The sequence below is a fragment of the Lepidothrix coronata genome, unplaced genomic scaffold (assembly GCF_001604755.1).
Source record: "Lepidothrix coronata isolate B3197 unplaced genomic scaffold, Lepidothrix_coronata-1.0 Scaffold253, whole genome shotgun sequence".
Lineage (NCBI taxonomy): Eukaryota > Metazoa > Chordata > Aves > Passeriformes > Pipridae > Lepidothrix > Lepidothrix coronata.
Genome location: NW_016690433.1, coordinates 757,615 through 775,226, shown reverse-complemented (window position 1 = coordinate 775,226; position 17,612 = coordinate 757,615). Strand labels below are relative to the sequence as shown.

Here is a 17,612-nt window from a genome sequence, read left to right as displayed (position 1 = left end):
AAATAGTATACCAAAGTATCTTGTTTGGTAGGTATCTATTTCTTATTTGTATACAAGGCTAAAAGAAATTTGTTTTGCACTTGAGGTGGAAGGAGGAAGTTTTATGTCATCTACTTCTAGAGGAATTCTTTGGGAGGGAAGAGAGTAGATTGCCATTGTCCTATAGTCAGCAGAGCAAAATTGCTGACCCCAGCCTTCACCAAAAAGAATGATATACAATTTCACAAGTCCTTAGCTTATGCAATGGAGAGTCTTCCTGATAAAAGCAGAGTACTCAAGCTTGATTCACTAATCTATAAGATAATTTGGTGATCAGTGGACAAGTCTGATACGTTAAGAGTATCCTGTTGAAGAGACTGATACAGGGTACATTCAGTGTACATGCTAGTAATCTAAATGGCATACTTAGACATATAACATGAAAGCATCAGTAGGACAGTTTGAATTCCTGTTTTTTTGAGTTGCCTCATTTCTACCTGTTTTTTCTACTGTTATGCTCACCTTTCCAATTTTCCCTTAGGTCCTAGAATCAACTCTTCAGTCTTCCTTGGGAAGCATGATATGGGTGGGGGGAGAGGTACAGAAGTGGTTTTGAAAAGTCATCATCATCATCCTCTGGAGTTCTTTGCTTTGATTAGTGTACTGCTGTTGATGGGGGTATTCTTTTTCTGTGATCTTGTGTCTACTTGGGATTGTGCTGATATGTTTTGTTAATACTGTATGCTTATGTGCACTTCATTTTGGAGGTTACTTATTATCCACTTTTTCTATTATTTTTGCTATTTGCAAAAATAGTTTTACCTCATTTGTAACATGAATTCTTGTAGCTTTCCTACTAAGATTGATCTTCAAGTTTGTGATTTTTGCTCACTTCTGATGTCATCCGCTATCGTCACTCAACAACACATTGCATTCTAGAATAAAAGTTCACTCCACTGAATAAATTCTTGTTATTACAATCTGTTTTCAGATAGGTATTATGCATTGCAAGAAAGCTAAAACAAATTTAAAAAATGCTCAAATTGCTATTACAGCTAAAATAATTTAAAACAAACTGAGGCTATAAAAAGCCCAGTCTGGTGTTGAAACAATAATGTCAATACAAATTTTTGGCCTAGTAGTGGCAAGATAGCATTTATATTAAACACTGAATTCTGCTGGCTGTGTTGACTTTAGTTACTATTTTTATTTTTAATGCTTTAGGAAGGAATATCTGAAATAGATAGCCTTTTCTGTAAAGTTGAGCATTAAATATTATTTTTGGGTTTGATACCTGGATTTTTCTCTGCAGGACACTTAACCAATTTGTAAATATTAGAGACATTTCCAAACACCAGCATCACTAATAATATAGAATCTATATAGTATTAGGTTATCTAAATTAATACATACGAATAATAGTTCTCTGCATAAATTCTTTGTGTTTGCTGCAGAAAATGCTTGACTACCTCAAAGACAAAAAGGATGTAGGATTCTTTCAGAGCCTTGCTGGTCTTATGCAATCCTGTAGGTAAGAAAGTATCTACTTTAAAAATTTATTATTTTGGATTTGTATTGTATTCCATGGGATTTGTAATTTTGGAAAGATACTCTACATAGTTCTTGCAAACAGCACTTGTGGCTTGCAATATGCTAGATTTGGGATAAAGGATGGGGTGGTGCTTGTGGTGTGAAAGTCTTTGTGATTTGGATCTACCACTGTAAAGGAGATGTTTATGTAATTTGTGTCTACCTGAGATATGCCAGAAAACAACTCTGGAGTTAGGAGCATTCCTCAGAGGCAAATCCATAACTCTGGAGGTGTTCTGTAATCCTGCAGAGACCAGGTTAATGACCAATGTTAAGTAATCATAAAGATTTTGGGAAAACCTGGCTTTGTTAGAAATATTCATAAGATTTTTTAGAAGGCAGAAAAAGGAACGTGTATATTGTTTTTTAATAAATTGTGGAGGTACTGTGACCTTTTTGTCCATTCATGCTTATTGACAGTTTATATTGATTTCATATATAAATATATATCTTTAGATGTTTTATATGTAATTCCTAAGAATAAACCATATCAGTAAATAATGTATTAATGAACATAAAACATAGGACTATAAAGGACTTCCTGGATCGAATATTTAGTCTTCTTGTTATGTCAAGGGTACCATGTTATATACTTTTTTTCTTCTCTGGCCAAGTTTCATCTTGAAATCAGTGAGATTTCTTGCCAGCAGAGCGGCTGTTGTAGTTCTAGGTTCATCCCACTTTCATAAGCGTTCTTGCTTATGAACTAAAGTTATCCATGGTTAGCTGACATGCGAAGCCCTGGCAGGCAGAACTTCACAGGTTCACAAATGGAAATATGCAAGGTATATGTTCCTTAAATCTAGTTAGTTGAATACATATTCCCTTTTGACAGCTTCAGTTTTTCAGAATGTGGTGGGAGGGAAACATGAAGTGGAGCTAATAATGACAGTTTCTTAATAGACTTTACTGCTTGAGATGAACTGGGCTATCATGCAAAAGTCGTCAATAATATGGCTTCTTTGTAACACCTAAAAATGAGTATGCATATTAGAAACGCATACATTCACTTTTTTTGGTCAGTCATAAAATGCTAAATTCTGTTGTCAGTGTCAGAGCAAAAGCAAGTCAAGACTGTAGAGCTGACTTTTGTAATCTTTTAGCAGATACAGTATTAAGCCACTGAGATGTATCTTCTTGATGCTAGTATGATTAGAAATTTAAATCACAAATCCTTTTTAACTTTCAGAAAATTAAATATTGCATACATTTAATTAATCACAGGACAAATGTCGTTTTTCTCACTGCAGTGTTCTTGACCTAAATGCATTTGAACGTCAGAACAAAGCAGAAGGCCTTGGCATGGTGACTGAAGAGGGATCAGGTACTATTGATTCAAAAGAAATTTTCTGTGAACTTTTATCTTAACATTTTGCAGAAACAAGCTGAAAGAACCAGGGGGAGGTTTAGGTTAGATATTAAGAAGAGATTCTTCACCCAGAGGGTGCTTGAGCACTGGAACAGGCTCCCCAGGGAAGTGGTCACAGCACCAAGCCTGTCAGAGTTCAAGAAATGTTTGGACAACGCTCTCAGGCACATGGTGTCACTCATGGGGCTGTCCTGTGCAGGGCCAGGAATTGGACTCAATGATCCATGTGAGTCTCTTGCAATTCAGGATGGTCTGTAATTCTGTGAACCCTGTAAATATAGAGAGAGACTGAAGCTGAAACAGGATTCCTAAAAGTGATTTATATTTATTTAATTGGCATACCTAAGCTCATTCTTGTCAACAGTAATCACTAGCATGTGTTGGATTTCAGAATGGTCTCAGAGGACTCTTACCCATCATTCTGAAGAAGTGAAGACATTACATGTAAAATTGAAAACATATTCTGATTACAGACAGCAGTGTTTATGCATGTAAAACATTTCAGGAGTCCCTAACCAGTTTAAGTTTAAAATGAAATTATACGTTCCCACCTGATTTCTTAAACTGAAAACCACACAATTTAGTTAAGCTATAAGTTAAATATAAGAGGTCGAGAGAACTGTATTTGCTGTTTGGAGAAAAGCCTACTGGGAAAGCTGTTTCTTTTCTGTTTGTCTTTGGGGAAATATTACAAAATTTTCACTTTACTTTTGACTTTGAACCGATTTGGCTTTCTGCCCTTGTTGTTGTCAGTTCACTGTCAATTCCTGTCTTCTGTCTGACAGTAAGTTCTACTACTCCCTTACTGTGGTTGTCTGGAAATATTAAGTTCATTCTTATACTTACGAGAGCTACCAGAGCACATTTTCTTCCCTTATCCTCAGAATATTTTACAGTGAATTTTTATAGTTAAATCCTGCAGTCACCTAATCTTTTAACATGTTTTCATCTTAAAAACAAGGTAAAAAAGCTTGACTGTGTAATCTTTCTTGCACTTGAAGGATCATAATTCGTACCAGCAACACTGTATATCTCATTGTCTGTTGTGCCAGTAGATCTTTTATGCGGTCTATTTCTTTAATATTTAGCTGCTTGTCACAAATAATAATTTTTCATGAACTATTAAATTTGACTGAATGACTTCAAGACTAGTCAAAAATGCTGCTTCTCTGAAAGTGCTCCCACAGTTTAAATTATAGATTAAGTCCTGCCAGACTTATATGAGTAAACAAAAAAATGAAACCATGTGGATAAAATTTGGCTACAAGATTGTGAATTGAGCACTGATGCAGCTATCTAGCATATAAATTTCAGCCATTACTCTCATGTTTTACTGAGGATTACTCTGCACAGTGTTTTGTTCTTTTGGACAATATTTCTATTATTATATAATTAAACTTATTCATAATGTTGGATTTTGAAATGGACTGTTAAGCTCATTTTTCTTTTGACCACTGCTCTGTTTCTAGTGGTGACTATGTTGCATGAAAATATAAATAAACCCTTAAATGCTGCATAACTGACTCTACCAATATTAAGAGTATTTTGTGCTTCCTCATTTGAAGAACTTTTTTTTTCCTTTTCTGTTTATTTGATGTTTCTCTTTTAGTACAGAACTAATTTTGCCAAAACCAATACTAACTGTACTTTGTATTTTCTAAAAAAAATTTCTCACCTTTTTTTTTCTTTTTTCCCTGTTTCTTTTTCTTTGAACTAATTGTCCTGTTCTCCCTTCCTCAGTCATCACTCATGAGCGTGGTAATTATTAAAAACAACTGCCTATTCCTTATTTTTCCTGCTCTTAGCTTTGTGTCAGCACTGTACAGCTCCTGAACATTATGAGATTTTTTTGTTCCTGTGAGACTGCTAGACTAGTGTGATTTTTCTATTATTATTACAATTATTTATTCTAAAATTCTTGGTTTACATGTCAAATCTCCCTACTTTGTTCTTCCTCTCTTTCTCAGGATTTGCACAGTGATTGACACACTAGATATAAGAGCAGCAAGCTTTTTTATACTTTTTTTTTCCTGTTCCTTTTTATTTATTTTCATTTTAGTTAGCCCAGTATTTGCGATGGATGAATGTTAAAAGGAAAATAATATTATATATATACACAAAGCCTTGTGCTATAGTCTTCCTGTAGCCTTTATGTTGTGTATTGAATGTGGCTTTATTGCTGCACTGATTTGTGCAAGCACAGGAAATCAGTGGTGGATCCAGTGAGGATTTGAGGGTGGTTAGTAAGGAGAGGATATGCCACTGGCTAGGTTTATCTAATGCAGTCAGGAGTTGATACAAGAAAGAGGTGGCACATCACTAAATTAGAGAAATCAGTACTGTTTGCAGGTGCCTCTTCCTTGTTCGGAAAGCTACTTCATGTGTTAAGGTTGCTATACCTCAAAATGTCTTTTCTTCAAGTAATGGAAGAGCTTTGTAGGAGCAGTTGCCATGAGATGTTCATGTCACCATGTGAAAAGGGAATTTAAAATACAAAATGTGTATACCAGTCAGCAGAAACAATAAGCTCAAACACAGAAGTGTCTTTTCATTAGCCAAATTTTGGGGAGGAGGCTGATCTGGTGTTTTATTTGTTTTCTCAGTGGAAATTTTTTATTTGGCAGATTAACAAAATTCTACACAGTAATTAGGATAATTTTCTTTTTGTTTTCTTTGTTACTGAGCAGCAGCAGTGTCAAGATACAGTAATCACTGTCAAAGATTTCTTGGCACAAAGGGATAATATTTGCTAACAGCATCTTTTCTTATGTATTATTGTCCAGCTACTGAAAATTCAAGAAAACAGAAAAAGCAAATTCAAGCAAAAAAGCCTGTAATTTTCTTTTTCAGGGTTACATTATTGTTGACATTATGCTACTTTCAAATAACTTTTTTTAATATTATGAAGCACACCTTTTTCAATTAATTGAAAAGTAGTTTACCTAAGAGCTGTACAGGTACTGGTATTAATACCCGATAGCATTAGAAAGCCAAGCCATTGTGTCTGTGGGGAAAGTCTTGTAGTGAACAGTATCTAGATTTTATGAGATACCCAGGTTCTTATGTCTGTTTGCAATACTATGAATAACCGTCTGTAAATACTTCAAAGAAAGTACCAAAGATTAGAAAGATTTTCTCTCCTTTTTGTTTTTGAGGAAGATGCTTATTTTATAAGTAATGAATTATAAAATATATATTCATTATAAAATTATATTCCCAGGGGAATGATGGGATGTAAAATGTGCATTTTAGTGGTTTCTCATGTCATCTGCTGCAGAAACACATTAATGAGTAATTGTCATTGAGTTTGCAACCTGTAGGTCTGAAACTATTATTCCCGAAGTCAAAGAAAAACTGCCGTTGACACTTATGGGAATAGAGTCAACTTTTCCTCATATGCAGTCCTTGTTTCTGGTCCCGTGTCAACCTTAGCAACAGATAGAAAGCCCTGTTTTGAGTCAACATGGATATGAGATTTATTGCTCTATTCCAATTGTTTCTTTGTGCTGTCCACATCGTAAGTGCCTTGTCCTGATATTCCTCTGACTGGTACTACCTTCCCTTTTCAAACCCTGGAACCCCCACTGGTAACAACATTGATGGTTCTTTAGCAAACGTGTTTCTTACTTGTTTTTGTGGTGTACTCAATGTTGTTTCTTCTGTATGTATTTTGTTTTGATTGTTCTGTTTCCTTTTCCAAAAAGGAGGGTTCAAAACCAAAGAGATGTAGAAATGCTTATTATCTTGCAATGGTTTTTCATTTAACACTCATACTCTTTGCTATTTCACTGTGAGTCACAAAAATCTTGAAAGTGCAATGTTTTTTTCCTTTGGAGAGATTTGTATTACTTGTCATATAAAGTACTAAATTTAAGATTTTAAGTTTACACTTATATTACTTTACCTTTTACCACCCTTTTTTCAGAAAGATCTATTATAGGTTTTAATCTTTTAATATTGTATCATGGCACTCTTTTGTTTCTCCATAAGTTTTCAGAAGGCTTATTTTAATAAAATACAATTTTAGAATGAGATTTGATCTGACAGTAACTCTTAAAGGACTCTCTATCAATCTGAGTGAGAGTGATATACATGGGATATAATAACTAGCTATACTGTGGGTTCACGTCAGGGCTATTTTCAGTCGTTAACAGTGTGAAATCAATAAATGTGCTTTTGTTCTTCATCAGCCTTGTCATGCTTAAAGTGGATGTTTAAATTCTATGTGATCCACTGCAGCCTACATTGGAGAGGTGTTTTCCACCTTTATATCACTGTATTTGAATCAGTGTTTGCATTTAAAAGGGAACTGGAGTAACTTCAGAGAAGTTGTTCTGTGTCACCCAGTGAGAAAACAAGTGCTTTCTTATTTGAGTTAGACTGTTGAGAAGTCAAAGGTATGCAGGACTCACAATCCAATATGGTCTATGTCTTGTGATAAGAATAAATTCACTTGCTTTATTGTGTGAGAGCTTTGCTCTTGCTTAACAGCCATCAAAAAGGAGCCGTATTCCCTTTTGAAAGCTGAAAGTATTTGTATATTTTTGTAATATGCAGCATCAGACCCATGTTTCTGAGTAGTAATAGAAGTCAGATCTTTACCACTGAGGATTTAAAAAAAAAAAAAGGAGAGAGAATTATTGAACTTGGACACATGCACTTTCAAGGAAAAAACCATGTATTTAATTTTTCATTGAATTTTATTTTCATTCTCTCCACATGATACATCTGTTCTTGTATATCACAAACGCAACCTGCCAGTTTTGCAAAAGCTATAGGTTTAAAGCCTTCATGTGTGCAGCCATATAATTTACATACAGCATGAGCAATGGCAGCATTTTAACAACTAAGCAAATATATGCCAGAATACAGTTCATACCAACAGAAATTTGTGACAGCCTAAATTGTACTCTGTGCAGTGTATATGTTTTTAAGTACAATATCTTTGCAAATCTTTGTGTGAACTGGCATGAATCTGTGTGCACAGCAACAGTGGTTGCTCCCACAGATGTTACAGAAAGAAATCGATCTCCACTTCCATTCTGTAGTTACCAGTAAGGCACCACTTGCTGTCAGTAAGTAACATCTGAAAATTAAAATTCCTGTCATTACCAATGTTGGTTCTAGTCGGATTTTGATCAGCTGTAAAAATTGGAAACCAGGATTATTTTAAATCTTAGTGTGGCCAGGTTGTTTGATATGGGGGGGTGGTTTGCTTAATTTTGAAATATGAAAAAATATTTCTAAAAAGAATGGGCCTTTCAATTTATATGTATTGATGTACCTAAACACCTTCTGATTTTGAAGAATTTTTCAATAACTTGTATTCGTGGTGTGTTTTATTTACAGTGGAGCTAATTAAAAGACCTTTCCAAGCCCTTCCAATATTAAAAATGGAATTCATTTAATAAAAAATCCCAAACTCCAGTAAGTGTACTAAAAGCCAGGAGATTACTTCATAAATTAATCTGTATAACATTTTAATTGGAGGCTTGTTTTCCTTCTTGTTCTGAAAAATCTTACTTCCTAAGAGGGCAAGAAAAACAGAGGTCAAAAAATATTAAACTGTAACTTACTCTGTAGTTTTATTGGCTTTGATTCAGTGGTACCTGTATGCGGAAAAGGTTGGGCTTTTTATGGGCTTGATCTTTCCAAGCAATGTTCCCTGTGAGTTATTTTCTAAAATCATTGCCATCTCAGCAGTCAAGCTACGTGCATTACATGTGTGACAGTACAGGCTTCACCAAATATTTGGCTTTCTGTAATGCTTGTTTTTGCAATATATAAATATTCATCTAGACCAACAAAGCATGTGACTCCAAGTGTAACTTTAAGCATGAAAGGAATTAAATCAAAAAAAGAGTGACTAATCCTGCAGAATATTCTACACTCTTGCTGGGCCAAACCTGCATATAATGTTGGATAATATTATCCAGCTTTTAAGAGCACAGCCACCTCCTGATTTTGCCTTCTTGGGCATGTATTGTATGTATATGATAATCAGCTTGGATAGAAATAGTAATTTATTTTTCATTGCTTAATTAGCTGAAAGGCTTTTCAGTCTTCTGTGGCTGAAAAACTGTGTGTCTGGTACTTATAAATGCAATGGAGAAAAATGTCATGGAATGTCATTTACGGTATTTGAATTCATCCTTGGAGAAAGAATTGCATATTGTTTATGACTACCCTAAGTCCACATCTAGAGTTAGGAGAAAGAGCATTTTATCTTTCCCTGTATCAAATTGTGTTGACATATACCTTAGTGATGTGTACTATTAATACAAAAGATTTTGACTTAATGACAACAGAAAAGAGTGAAATTTTGTACTTTAAAATATTCATATCAGTTTTCAAAATGCTTTTGCTTCCTATTCCTACCATTGTACTGAAGCTTCTCACTTTAAAATTCACAGACTCTGGATGGATAAGTCCATTAGCTTGAATTTGTAATTGTTCATGACTTTATGTAAAGTTAAACTGCTGATCATGTTTATTTATATTCCAAATTGTACTAAATACTGTTTACAATTCAGTAATAGCTACTATGAAGAAAATTAACTTGATCACAGCCAAAACCAGGACAAACAGTAATAATCTAATTATAATAATATAGTAATTTATAAATGTAGACATTATAATTAGAATGATCCACCAATACAACCATATGGAAGTAACTGTTAATTTAGATATTATCTGTAATATTTTTGAATTCTTTTTTCTTTTAAATTTTAATTCCTTTACTCAGTCTTCTGGTCTCCTGTTCACATACTAAAGATATTGTCTTTGTAGAACCTCAGTTGTCTTCCCTGAACAAAAATCCTTCCAAATTCTTTTGCAGTTTGCTTACATTTTTATCTCCCTTTTCTTGTCTACAAATAGCACGTATTCTAAGGATGTATATTCTTAAAAAGTCGATTTTTTTGTGACTTCCATTTTTCTTGCCATATATATTCCAAATACATTTCCAAGGTCCTAAATGGGAATTTTACTTTCAATAGGTGGCCTTTATTTTTTTAACATCTATATTGTTGTCCTCCCATGCCATTTTATTAGCTGTTCTACATTTTCCTCAGTTGTGATTGTTTTCCTGGGTGAATAGTTGTTTTTCCTCTTCACATGTCCCCGTACTAAGTTAACTGCATGTATTGATGTACTTGACATAGCAGTGGTTAATTGAGGGCTTTTTAGTGTATTGTTTCTTGTGAAAAAATCAAGAAAATAATTTGAAGCTTTATTCATTTGGCTATTAGCTATTTATCAAAAACATGGACTGAAGGGGCTAGTTCAGTAAAGCATTTCGGCATTTAGTCTTAATTCATTATAAATCTATTGCCTTATTTTGTCAAGGGAGACAAATGCCTAACATTTTGTGTCAGCAACAGAAAGGTGCTAAATCATTAAATATTTCAGCCTAAGGGATTCTTGAAAATGCACATAGCTGTAAATTTCTTGGGTTATTTTAGACTATTTTAAAATCTAATAGTTTATTTTAGGAATTATTTTCATCACCGTTTGATTAAATCTCATTCTGTATTTTAAGTACCTGGTTTTGTGATGAATGGGAACAAAATTAATCCTATATTTACCTTTGTATGTGATGAAGCATCCATGCCCTGTGAAGTCAAACAATGTAAATCAGGGATTTTTTGTAAAATGTTGCCAAGCTCATGCTGCCATATTTATAAATCAAAAGTTAAGTTTTGTAATTTATTTTTTTCTTTTTTTTTATAACCAAATAACTATCTGCCAAGCACAAGTCATACGTGCTTCAGATAGATTGGAGGTTATAAATTTTCTCTCCCCTTCTTTCTTTCTTAATATTAATTATGGAGATTTTCTTCAGAGGCTGTGGGGTGTTACTTGGCAGACTGTGATAACCTGCTTTCATCTGGCCTTTCTACAGGAGAAAAGGTGATGCAGGATGATGAATTCACCTGTGATCTCTTCCGCTTCCTTCAATTGCTTTGTGAAGGACATAATTCAGGTTTGTGGACAGGCTGCCTGTCAGCCAAGTCAAGGTGATGGTAACTGATGATAAAAGCTCTTCATTGGTGAAGATTTGGCAGCCTTCATAAAATGTTGTGAAATGTGGAGTTGCTGCTAGACTGTACATGAAAGGAAAATATGTATGTGGAATTAAATTGCCAGATCTTTTAACAGCCTTAACTTTGTAGAAAAGTTAAGGTTGTTAAAAAGATAATGGTTTCCAAAAATTATGAGTTTTGAATCTTGACCAACTAGAAAAGGTAAATTTATATAGGAAAATGTACATGGTTTATGACTTCTAGACAGGGAAGATTCAGAGCAAAATGTAACGGGAAGTTATATTTACTGTCCTTTGGCATTTATACGCTTTCTGGTGTGTGCTATTTGCCACTAATGTCAGTAAGAATTGTATGTGAACTTACAACGTACACAATACCTTTCTTGAAGAAATAACATCTCTTTTAAATATATAAAAACACATAGCAAAAATGTATGATGTTGTGTATTTTTATCATTAAGTACATTTCCCTGTGTTCTCTGGGTCATTCTTAAGGAATAATAATAATGAAAAAAAAGATAGTTTTTTGTTTTAGCCATTGGACCTATTTTTGACTTAGTTATCAGGGTCTGTATAATTATACGATTTAATTTTGATTTTGCTTAACAAAATGTATACTAGGTATAATTAGGTTGATATTGATGTAGTTCTAGTTATAAATGAGATTAAAACAAGGCCAAGTTAAATTTTACAGGTGAAATAGACAAACAAGCTTCTGGCTTCAGAAGTTCACTGGTATGTGATCTCTGCAATAAAATGCTAAAACTCTTTACAATGGTTTGTTGCAAAAAAAATAAAATGAAAAAAAGGGTTAAAAAAAAATCCATGCCTCTATAATAGACTTTTCTAGATCACCTTATATCAGAATGAATTTTCAGAAATAGGTTTATCGCTTAAATTAAACTTTTATTTTAATTTTTAGATTTTCAGAATTACCTAAGAACTCAAACTGGCAACAACACAACTGTTAATATTATAATTTCTACTGTGGATTACTTATTAAGAGTTCAGGTAGGTAATTTAGATACTAATTAAGTAGATGACAACAATAATTTGCTTCTATACAATATTTGCATTTTTTATTTATTCTTTCATTACTTTTGATCATACAGCGGAAGTTTGTATGAGGAGACTTCAGGTTTTCTAATTTCTCTGGAATTTCTTTCAGTAATATATGGTTTGCTGCCAGAAAAAAAATTTACTTTCCAGCAAAATCATATTTGATCCTTATCACAAAATGTTCATTTTTATTAGAGAAGCGCATTTATTTGTCATGATATTTATTCTGGTCAATGTAGCCCAAACTGATGAGAAAGGCTGAAATTCTCTACTGGTTATGGTTCTTTATATTTTTAACCGGAAGAGTAAAGGTGTCATAAGTGTGAAAGACTGTTTTCAACCATTATGTTCAAGAATGCAGTGAAGCCTGTTAACTAAGGAAAGGAGGCAGAAGGTGGATAAGTGCAAAGTGTATCAGTGAACACAAGCAACCAGTTGTTGGCTGAAACTACCCTGTGACTGAGAAGCGTTTTGTATTGCTCAAGTTCAACTTTAGCCAGCTGCTTTTTCATCCATGTTCTGATTTGGTCTGAACACTGACTGCTGTATGAATAAATAGTCATAGGCTGGCGTGAAGTGAAGTGGTTTTTTGTTTGGTTTTTTTTTGTTTGTTTGTTTTGGTTTTTATTATTATTATTATTGTTTATTTCTCTAGTTCCCCTTAGCCATTTATTTATTTGGCTTGAGAATTCCAAGCTTTGAAAATGGATGGGGGTTTTTGTGTTTGTTTTTTTTTCTTTTGTTTTGTTTTGTTTGGGTTTTTTTGCATTGCTCCTGTTATCAATGTCGCTTTATATCCTTATGCATTCTGTAGAAGTTGTAGGGACAATACAATGATTTTAATTTCGTTGCTTGCTTTGTTGAAACTTTAATAAGCTCCCCTTTAGGGAAGATGGAGAGAGGAATCATGCACACAAAACAACATTTACTCCCACTATTGACTAGGTGTCAAGCATGCAGTAGAAAGAGACATTGTTTAATGAACAGCACACAACAGGGCAGTGCTACCGAGCACTCATTTTCGGAATGCAGGCTGTTGTATCTCTAAGAGCAAATACCAACAGATCTAATTTTTTATTTAATTTTATTTTGAGGTTTGCTGTGGTGTTTTATAATTATTTATTTCAGTGTATTTTTTTTCTATTGATTCCCTTGAGATGAAACTACAATTCTTGAAGTAGTACTTTAGAATCGTTTAAGGAGGGGTCATTTGAAGCCTTTATAAGTTAAATACTTTTCCGAACTGGAATGCTACCAAAGTTGTTTTTCTTATCTTGATGAATAACCAGCTAGAGGCAGTTTGACTACATAATCTCTTTGTACTTTTCGCAACTGGTTTTTTTTTTTAGGAATCCATTAGTGATTTCTATTGGTATTATTCTGGGAAGGATGTTATTGATGAGCAAGGACAACGAAATTTTTCCAAAGCCATCCAGGTTGCAAAACAAGTATTTAATACTCTTACAGAGTATATCCAGGTAAATTAATTTATTTTGAATTTTATGGATTTGAAAGAAAAACTATTCATACTTTTGTCATTAAAATATAAAGTAGCTAGATATAACATAGAAATATAAAATAGATGCATTTATGCTTCAACATCAGTGCATTTGTTTATGTAGGAAGTAAAATATTCAAGTATATATATATATCTGTCATTACTCTTTTTCAATCTTAGCAATTTATTAAAAATTAAAATTATTAATAAACATCCTTTGGTTGTTAATAGGATGGTAGAGTTTTGTTTTGTTTTTAATTTGGATTAAAACTGCAGTGGTATTACCCACATTAAAGTTTTTACTTTTATTCCATTGAGTAACTAGTGTCAGTGCAGATCATAGTTGCTATTTAGTTGATATAACATTAGATAGAGATTTCTGTCATGAATAAGGCTGTTTTAAGGCAACAACACTGTGTTTGAAATGATGAATTCACATGTTGCATTTGAGAATTGTAGAGATGCACTTGAGGTGGACTCAGCAATGAATGAGATTGGGATAATTTCTGTGAAAATAACAATATAGCAGTTCTTCCATGCTATCTTAAGAATTCGGTGTAATTTAGTTCTGCATTAATTCCTCATGTAAATAAGTCAACAATATTACAGTTTGTTTCTGTGAATAATAAGCAGGTTAGAGAGAATTTAGTTAGACTATTAGGTGTCTATTATATTGTTTTCATTCAGATGAAGATCATTAATATGAAAATAGTATTTTATAATTCATGAGGATGAAATGTGATAGAATAGGACTGAATAAATATGAGAAGGGGCAACATATACATGTGTGTATATATATTTAATGTATTTGAATTTCTCAAATCACAAGTAGTGTTTTTGACTGGGAGAACTTTTTTTCTTGCCCTTTGAGGCTTCGAAAGATTTCATATTCCTTCTTTTCAGAAGTTGGAATTCTTTTTAAATATTCTTTAGCATTGTCTTCTACAACAGCTAGAATGTGCTGTGAGGAAAAACTCAGGAAACTGATTCTCTAATCCCTTAGGCACATTTTGCATTAACCTTCTATAAAAGTTATTCCTGATTTACAGAAGTACATAGGGAAGAATCATCTTGAAGATTTGTACCCTGTTAGCATTTGTTGTTTAAAGTTGCAAGGAGATACACACTTTGTGGTCCTCGATTAGTATATTGAGACTTGTCCAAAACAGAGGCAGAATGATTATTAGGAGTAGGCATTGTTTACAGTTAATGGTGTTCTTGGATACGTAATTCTAGATATGTTTAATTTTTCATAGCAGTTTCTAAAAGACACCCCTAAACCCCAAACTATGCACTGCTTATGTATCTTCTTTCCTGGTTTTGTTGCATTTCTTGCAAACAAACTCTGGTTTTCTTTTTTGTTTGGCTTTCTTTTTTTTTTCTGTTTTGTTGCCTGAACATAGGGGCCATGTACTGGGAATCAGCAAAGTCTGGCTCATAGCAGGCTGTGGGATGCTGTCGTTGGTTTCCTTCATGTGTTTGCCCACATGCAGATGAAGCTGTCTCAGGTATTGTTTTGTTTTACTTTTCCTTTATAAATTACTAGCATTTTTGTAAAAGAAAAACAAACATATTAATATGTTTGAGTCATTAATAATACCAGTTAGTAGAGGAAATATGAAGGGAGAGGTGATAGAATACAATTGAATTGAGGGAGTAAATTAGAAAACTGTAGTGGATGTGAATGGCGGGCCTGTAATTGGATTGCTGGCCACAGGCACAAAGCAGATTAGATCAAGCTGCAAATGAAGCATATCACTGATATTCAGAAAAAACTCTCAGTTTCAGTCTTTTGTACCAAAATTCTGTCACAATGTTTTCTGAACTTTTTCATGATCCTTTTATGCAGGACCCATCATCTTCATTGATGAGTCCTGCATTGAACCCTGGTTCATGTTTATTGACTACAGTTCAAACCATCTGCATCTAAGCTATTTCCACTCTCAGCAGAGATTTAGAGTAGTCAGACTTTATCATGGGTGAATTGCTTTTGAATGTGAGTACTCACTATAGAAATAGTGAAGGGACATCTCAGTCAAACCTGTTTTGCAGAAGTAATGCATTGAATTTTTGCTAAAGTGCATTTAAAATGCCTGTAGAATTTTAAGAATTGAAAAAACAGTCAATATTTTCATAGACCACCATGGTGGCTACTGTGCTTTCTTCCTGTACCACTAAAACAACATGGAAAGAGGTATTTAAGTAGTTGCTGACAGTGAGTCAAACACGTGGTAGCTATGTGTTATTTATGAAATATGATGTGGCTTTTGGCAAGATTTGTTTTTAAAGTAATGACAAGTTTAAATTCTCAGCTGTGCCCAGAGTGGCTTCACAGCATCTTTTAATTATTGCATCTAGAAAATAATGATACTAATCCTGCCTCTTTAAAGATAGCCAAGCAGCTTTGCACAGGATCCACTGTAGTGTGTGGAGTTACTTACAGTGTTCTGTGGAATGACAGAAGCACGGTCTACTTGAAACGTGTGACAAATAGTGATGATGTCTTTCTCTTGCATGAAGCTCAAGCTCTTGCCATTTGGAAACTCCTTAAGGGGGCCAGCAGAGTCTTGGGAAATACCAGAATAGCCGTGGGCTCTTTTGTTAATTTATATTTATTACAGGAATATATGGTGAAGTTTTTCAGATTCTGTTGAAATGCCAGTTTTCAAAGATGTTGAGTGTAACTAAGTGGATTTATAAGGAGCTGCCATATGGCTCTTGACTGTAAAAGGGACCTGCCAAGGCTAAGTATTTGTTTTTTTCTTTCAATCATAAGTTTCCAGGTCACTTTTGAACAACATTTGAAACAAGATTTAAAAAGGAACAAAACTAAATCACTGTGTTGTTTGGGTTTTGAGGTATTTTTTTTGCATTTTCGTTCTCTAGGCTGGTACTAGGAAGCAATAACACGATAATAGTCATAATTAAGAAATCTCCATAAGGTAGAAAGTGAAAGTAAAATTTTCAATCTAAATGAACAAAGATCATCCAGTTTGCAAGCAACTTTTTAAGTTAAAAGATTTATAATGAAAACGTACAAAACAAATCAATTAGAAATCTTTATTATTTCCAACTTATGCTGTTTTCAATCCAAGATGTAAGTTGCCATAAAGTACCTTGATATTTTTGTACCATTCTCTGAATATGCCTTATCAATGGCATGATGCAACAGTCTATTGCTGAGGAAGAAACTAAGTAGTTGAATAAATCCATCCAGATAGACTCCAGATTGAAATCATTGGCAAGTGAAATAGTAAACTTGATTTAAAGTCCAATGAGATAAAAGATGTGTAAAAATATATATAATGTATGTCTAAGAATGTTAATTAATAGACCTTTATTAATAAATATTTTTAATTTTTATTTCAACTTTTTTTCTCCCCCAAAAAAGTTCAGTGGCCCATAATGGAACCTCTCATTCTGAATTGTGTTACACATTGAGCTCTGTGTGCTGCTGCTATTACTGTTTTTTACAAGTCTTCATAGCTGTAAACTTGATTACACCAAAAGCAATAATATTTTAGAAGCATCAGTGAGCTTGACATACCGAGTTATTGTTTTAAATTTTTTCATCACCTTCAGTTTTCACTTTGCCTTTATTAAATTACTGCCCTCTAAACAGATGATGGTGTAAATGTTTGATCCTGTAAATGTACTGTAAGGAATCAAACAGTCAAATATATTCTCACTGTATTACCAGTTTTGACACTACTAGCTTCCTAATTTCAAAGTTTCATTTCTACAAGGTGAAATATGTGTGCACATATATAAATGTCAAAGAAATAAACATATTAATTATATATATATGTTGTGTTCATTATTTAGGATTCCAGTCAAATTGAATTGCTAAAGGAATTGATGGATCTTCAGAAAGATATGGTTGTCATGTTGCTGTCCATGCTGGAAGGTAGTAAAAATTTGAAATCCTCTTTCACAGTTTTTCTAGAACAGTTTTTACCTTTGCGATTTTCTTCATTTGAGAAATAATGCTTTATTTTCCTTAAAGTTTTTAATTTTCACGTCTCAGTTGTCAGAAGAGTTTTTACATCTGAAAGTGAATGGGAGATTTAGCT

At 33.5% G+C, this 17,612-nt stretch overlaps 1 protein-coding gene across 1 annotated transcript in view; it reads left to right on the top strand.

Annotated features, from left to right (window-relative positions):
• The window catches only part of RYR2 (ryanodine receptor 2), a gene marked incomplete at its 5' end in the record, with an annotated part of 247,650 nt that overhangs the window by 199,971 nt on the left and 30,067 nt on the right, over positions 1-17,612 (top strand). The window contains 7 exons of the mRNA XM_017835267.1: positions 1,434-1,510; positions 2,820-2,893; positions 10,842-10,922; positions 11,905-11,993; positions 13,391-13,519; positions 14,943-15,047; positions 17,365-17,446. Of these exons, the coding sequence (XP_017690756.1) occupies positions 1,434-1,510; positions 2,820-2,893; positions 10,842-10,922; positions 11,905-11,993; positions 13,391-13,519; positions 14,943-15,047; positions 17,365-17,446 (637 nt within the window). The remainder of the gene's footprint in view (positions 1-1,433; positions 1,511-2,819; positions 2,894-10,841; positions 10,923-11,904; positions 11,994-13,390; positions 13,520-14,942; positions 15,048-17,364; positions 17,447-17,612) is intronic.